We start from the raw sequence: 6,273 nt of genomic DNA on the forward strand, positions 1-6,273 counted from the left end.
CTTTAACATGCCCCTTTTGAAAGGAAGGGGCACGTGTAGACCCAACCTTCTAGCGTTGTTGTCAATTTTTATATCACAAGGTTGTAATTATATTTCTGGAACTCCTCTGAAGATGTAGAAATGGCACCTGGCACTATTTGGACACTGACACCAACAACAGGTGCAACTCCCACTCCACAAGGCTACATCTACACTAGAAGCATCTGTCAACAGTAAACCTCTTTGCAGGCTCTAGCAGAAGCATACATGAGGTGACCAGGTAAGGCATGTGTGACAGGTGCCAGTGATTAGACCGTGAAGGTTGATAAGGACAAGGGACAAGAAAAAAGCCACCTGACCTTAGTCATCTGCAGGAAAGTATGGTGTGTGGGAAAAGAGGGCACATCAGAATTGTGGATGGCAACTCCCTGATTTATTAGGGTTACCATATTTGACCTTTCAAAAAAGAGGACACCCCTGAGAGGGAGTGTATCTGTATCAGTGTCTACCAACTCACCTTGTATCCATGCACTATATATAGTGTAACACATTAATACACCGTGAATTGGCAGATACTGATACTGGTATGCTCCCTCTCAGGGGTGTCCTCTTTTTTGAACAGTCAAATAGGGCAATGCTATCTTTACTGTTGTGTTTGGAAACTTACCTGAACAATATTATTCCTCCTCTGACAATATCCTTTATTAATGGTCATTTAAAATTCTGAAGTAAATTAAAAGCAACAGTAACATAGGTGCATTCATGTGTGTGAACACACAAATGTAAAGCAGTGTGATCTCCTCAAGCTGTGGTAAGCCAACCCTGCAGGAGTCTGCAAGGACAAGTGTATCCCTAGTGCCATGCACATGGAACTTGTGTTCAGAGGAAAAAGCAATGCATGCTTTTGTAATGGAATTTCTGAGCTATTAGCAATAATTTGAACACAGGTTACTGGAGCAACAGCAGATATGTCAAACTGGGAGGTCAGATTTAGATTCCTCAATACATATTTAGGCTCCTAAATAAGCGAGTTCCTTTTCAAAAATTCTGAGCCCTCAGAAACTCCTATTAGCTTTAATGGGACTATTCATAGATTATTTCTGCACTACATCATAAAGTTGATTTTAAAGCAGTCAGCTAGATTTTTACAGTGTCACTGTGAATGCCATTAGGTTGATTTTAGGGAGCACTAAGGCTGATATTATTACACCCACAAAGCAAGCTGGTGTGGCACCAAGTTTGAATTTAAAAGATTGGATTAATACTAGTGTGGAAAACGACAATTATTTACATTGATTTTATTGACCTCCAGAGGTGTCCTGTACATATCCCACAATGCCCCATGGTTGTCCACTCTGGCCACTCCTATCTCCGCCGCTCTCAACGTGTGCAGGAAGTAGGTACCAGGAAGCCCGCGAATTTTAATTCAGCACCAGGAACCCTGGAAGATTGAAGTAGGCAGCTGGACCCACTTTGAATTCATTTATTTATGAGCAACGCAGCAATCACATCTAGCCAGGAAAAAATAGCCCCAGCGTGGGGTGGTGGCGTCTTCCCTGCACAGTATATAGCAGGAGAGGACAAGATTTTTTTTCAGTGCTGACGCCAGCCCCTGCCCTACTGCACCACATGGCGGCAAGGCTGTGGGGTTAATGCTTACATGAGAGGCCAAGAAACTTCTTTTCTGTCGTTCATATTTGTACAGGGGCAGACCCCGGCCAGGCACCACACAATCGGGGGTCTATCCCCCACCCAACCACATCATGTAGGTAGCTCCCCACCCAACAAAAGCACGTGCCTGCGGTGCAGTGCAGACCATGTGCCAGGCAGCACCATGGCCTGTCTTGTGCAGGGTGAAGGCTTCAAAGTCAGGAAAGATTTTCGGGGGCTGGCTGTTGCCAGCGGGAAGTCTACCCCGTGGCAGAAATTTCAAGGGCTGCATGTCACTGGGAGAAGTCCCTCCCCCCACAGCAAAGATTTTGGGGGCTGGCTCACTGCCAAGGGGTGGAAGTCTTGCTAACAAGAACAGCTTACATCTTGTGATAGCCAGCACTGGTGTGGCTGGTCCCCACAGTCAGTGGCATTCAGGGCTGGTGCCCCTGCTGGAGAAAAACCCCTGAAGGGACCCTCTCAACTGACTCTTCAACCATCTTTCCTCATAGAACGTGGGGGTGGGGGCTGAAATGACAAGCTGCAATCTGTTCCCGTAATATTTTCACCCACTGTGATAGCAAGGGTGTTCCAAGGTGGGGAAAAGCCAGTTGAGATGGAAGAGTCACCTGGTGATCCAGGGAAGTATGACAGTCCCCTGCCTGGTGCACTACTTGGGTGATAATGTAAAAGTCAAAGCATTCTGGACAAGCAGGGATGGTTTCATAGACAGACAAAGTGGCAGGGGAGCAGTTGAGATGGCACAGTCACCTGGGTGATCCTAGGGCACAGAGTCATTCTGGCATGTGGGTATGACAGTCCCCTGCCTGGCGTGCGAACTGGCTGATGAGACAAAAATAGTACTTAAAGATGTTGTTTCAGTGGGGGAAAAGCAGCTGAGCAACCAATTGACATGGTTCAGTCATCTTTTCTTTCACCCGGGATTCCCTACTTTTCCTTCTTTCCTTTTGAGAAAATGGCTGTTAGCTTTCCACGGGAGGGGAATGAGGGCAATGCAATGTGGGAAGATGATATCACATACCCACAACCATTTGCAGGGCATTTTTTTCCCATACTGCACTAGCGAAAAAACCCAGAAGGCTACAGGGCTCAGGGAACTGTGGGATAGGCTCCCACAATGCACTGCTGCAACAGTTGGTATTTGGCAATTCAGTGTGGCAGCACTAACTCAATTTTGTGGGGAGGTGAGGATACTCAAAATTGAATTTATAAAACAGAGCGTTATAAAATCAAATTGAATTTATATTGTAGTGTAGCCATAGCCGTAGTGTGTAGCATTAAGCCCTTATATGTCTGTGGAGGATAAAGGAATACCACTGAAAGCCCACACAATTTTAATAATATATACACCAGTGTTGACTTGTGGTCTATTCCCATATGATGGATATGTATTGTGGGTTCATCTAACATTTTCCCGTGTATGCATAATTTATATCTTCCATCCCATTTCAGATGAAGGAGCTGCAGACAAGCTACAACTCCAAATTGCTGATATTGCATTTTCTATTTAACCAGGCTATGGTGAATGGAGGATCACTTGTTATCTTTAACAAGCAAAGCCAGCTTCAAAACCAGGTGGACAGGTCACCAGCATTTGTCACTGGAGATGGTGTTCCTGCCCTCCCTTCACATGCATTGTGGACTCACAGAATTCTTACCAGTTGGGTCATGGGGAAAAAAACGCAGCATATGTGCACCTGGGGAACTGAAATGGCAAGGACATGAATGTTACAGAAGTGATAGTGTGGGTCGATGCTATGCCCTGTTCAGAGAGGGCAAGAACATTTAAGCAATAATCAGAGATGGAAGAGTTTGTGCCAGTTTACTTGGGTGACCCAGACAAGAAACCTGATAATATTCTGGAATTTAGTGCCTGCCAAGTAGGTACAGGTAAAGGGGCTTGATTTAGCAATCCCACTGTTAGGCTTTACAGATTTTTCTTGCAGAAGCTAATTTGTGTGCATCTCTGAAGATGGGGAAAAACTGGTAAGAAATTAAGTCTCAAAACACATCTCACCCATTTTCAGCCCCCCACCTCCAAAAAAACTTTCTTCCTTCCATTCCCCCCAGACACTTTGGCATATGGTTTCAGCTAGTTGCTCCAAAACCTTCTCTTTCCCACATTCCACCGTCTCTGTCTTATAACACCACCACTCCGGTTGACTATTGATGGGCGACCAAATCTTGGACTCTAGCTCGTAATCCATGCCTCGGTTGCATGGCATGGGCTTAAAGGCTCACTCCCTAGCAGATGTTGTACCAAGCTTGTCAGCCTCCACGTGCCCTAGTTACCACCACAGGGGGCAAATGCCACACTAAGCTGGGATGGGTTATGTTAATAAACCAGAGAGAGGCAGGCAAGGCAGGAGGGGGATGATTTTCAAAATGGAAAACGCCCTGCTGACAATGTCCTTTAGAGCTTGCTGCACATAGCAAGACTGAGATATTATTTACCGAGTTCTCTGTCTGAAAATGCTAATGTCATGGCCTATATCTGCCATGATGCTACTGAGTAACTCCAGTGTAATGAGTGCCATTATGAGATCATCACTTCCTAACCCTGTATCATCAGAACCTTCTGTGAGCTTCAAAGTACAGGGGGGAAAGCAACATGTATCGCTTTGTAAATCCTCTTTTAAAGCACATCATTCACAGGAGTTCCTTTGACACTGCAACCAGGAAGCAGTGCCTGAAGTATTTAAAAACTCTGAGGACTCTACAGTTTAATGGTCTCAACACTATCTTCTTGGGAGAAACGGACATTTCAGAATGTCTCATAACGGGGGAAAAGATATTGCAGGAAGACAGCCTGAACTGGCCAGTGTGGACACTCATTCATGCTGCAGGTAGTCAAGGCTGGGTGCCCTGGAGATACAGAGTGTTGCTAAGAGATGAATTGCCCATGAAGCACCGCGAAGACATCTTCCAAGAACTGTGCGATTGTCTGAACAAGTTCTATGGAAGATGCGTCATTGTGGTGCAAGAGAAAAGGCCGCCTTGTGTGCTGCCAACAAAAGAACACGCCGTTGCAGAGACATTAACCCAGCCTCAGGTCCCATCTGTCATTTACATGTCCAGCATTGAGTGCTGCCCTCACATTGCAAAAGCCAATGGTCATGAACTTCTCTCCGTGCCTTTGCCTTATAACTATCTCCACCCTATGGATGCCGCATGGTCTTCTTTGAAGTGGTTTATTATCAACAACAGGAAGGAGTTTTGTCTGGGGTCCATTGAAAGAACTTACTCCTACAGGTGTATATTGTTCAGTGACTTGATTGAGAAAGGACTAGAGAAGATGACCCCAAGCAAATGGAAGATGGCAACAAACAAAGTGCGGAGATGGGAGAACTACTACCTTGATACATCAACTGCTCTTAAATAAAAGACCAATTAGCCCGTGAACAGCTCTGTTGAGACACTTTGTTCCTTAGATGCCCCCCTAAAACAGAAACGTCAGCATCGATGCCAATAAAAATGATCATGTTAATCCGAAATTTAATCTCTTGATGTGCTCCAGGACTAGAGTGGTAACACATGTATAAATTCTGGGATGGATAGATTAATTTCCCTTGAGCACAGAAATGGATCCCAAAGCAAAACCCAGGATCCAAACAGCTTGATTTTTGGGGCAAATTTGGATGCTGACGTGGTCAGAATTTTATGGCTTTCTTCTTTCTTTCACTTCATCAAACCCCAGACCTAAAAACACCTGACCTTTGGGGATATTTGAGCTGATTCCATACCTGAATTTGGCAGCCCAGATCATCTCTGGCCCATTTGGGAGATCTAATAAAGGACAAAATATACCTGAGGTGTACTTTCCAATAACTTTTATCCTTCACAGGGAAAACAAGGAAGAGGAATTTAAGTTATAAGTGACTTTATCATAAAACATAAGGTATTGGCACTGATATCCATCCATGGTCAGCCCCACATGCTTCCAAGGAAGCTACCAGAAACTCCATAGAGGTCAATTATGGAATAACCTGGCAAGGAGAAAAAATTGTTTCTAAATTCTGAGACTATGAGATAGATTTATATCCCTTTGGATAAAATATTGCACCCAACCTATTGCAATCATGTGCTTTTCTTATACATTTAAATGACTAATCCTTGTTAGAATCCTACTAAGCTCTCAGACTAAATATCTTGTGGCAATGAGTTGTATGGGTTAATTATAACTTGTTTAAAAGGGTTTTTCTTCATATCAAAATTAACAGGCATCGCCTTTTCACTGAATGGGCCCTTATTCTTGTAAATGGGTGTGCATGATTTGCCTTCTTTGCACCGTTCATTATCTTGCATACTTGTCTCATGTGCCTCTTAAACAGAAAAAGACAAAAGTCCAACACTTAAAAGAGAAATTTGGATCTCATGATGCTTGCCATTTTTATCTGAATGAGTCGATTGATCCACTGAAAATCCCTGCTACTTTTTTCCACATGTGGAAACTAAGTAAGCCAGAAATTAGAAGTGGAAAAGTAAATTGCTTAAGTAGGGAAGCTAGTCCATCTCTTGGGGGATGAGGGTGGGGTCAGAGTAGTATCATTTCCCTACAGTATATTTTCCAGTACCTTGGGAATAGATGTGTAAGAAGTATGCCTTTTCTCAGTTTTGTTCCAG

At 44.0% G+C, this 6,273-nt stretch overlaps 1 protein-coding gene across 1 annotated transcript; it reads left to right on the forward strand.

Annotated features, from left to right (window-relative positions):
* The first annotated feature begins 4,261 nt into the window (after positions 1–4,261).
* C1H21orf140 (chromosome 1 C21orf140 homolog) lies at positions 4,262–5,032 on the forward strand. The gene has a single exon (XM_074989169.1). It carries the CDS (start codon positions 4,262–4,264, stop codon positions 5,030–5,032), a length of 771 nt encoding a protein of 256 aa, XP_074845270.1.
* Positions 5,033–6,273: the final 1,241 nt, after the last annotated feature.

This window comes from Carettochelys insculpta, chromosome 1 (genome assembly GCF_033958435.1).
Source record: "Carettochelys insculpta isolate YL-2023 chromosome 1, ASM3395843v1, whole genome shotgun sequence".
NCBI lineage: Eukaryota > Metazoa > Chordata > Testudines > Carettochelyidae > Carettochelys > Carettochelys insculpta.

What these genes read in the sequence shown, in the direction of transcription:
- C1H21orf140 (XM_074989169.1), top strand. Translation starts at nt 4,262, where the DNA reads ATGTATCGCTTTGTAAATCCTCTTTTAAAGCACATCATTCACAGGAGT.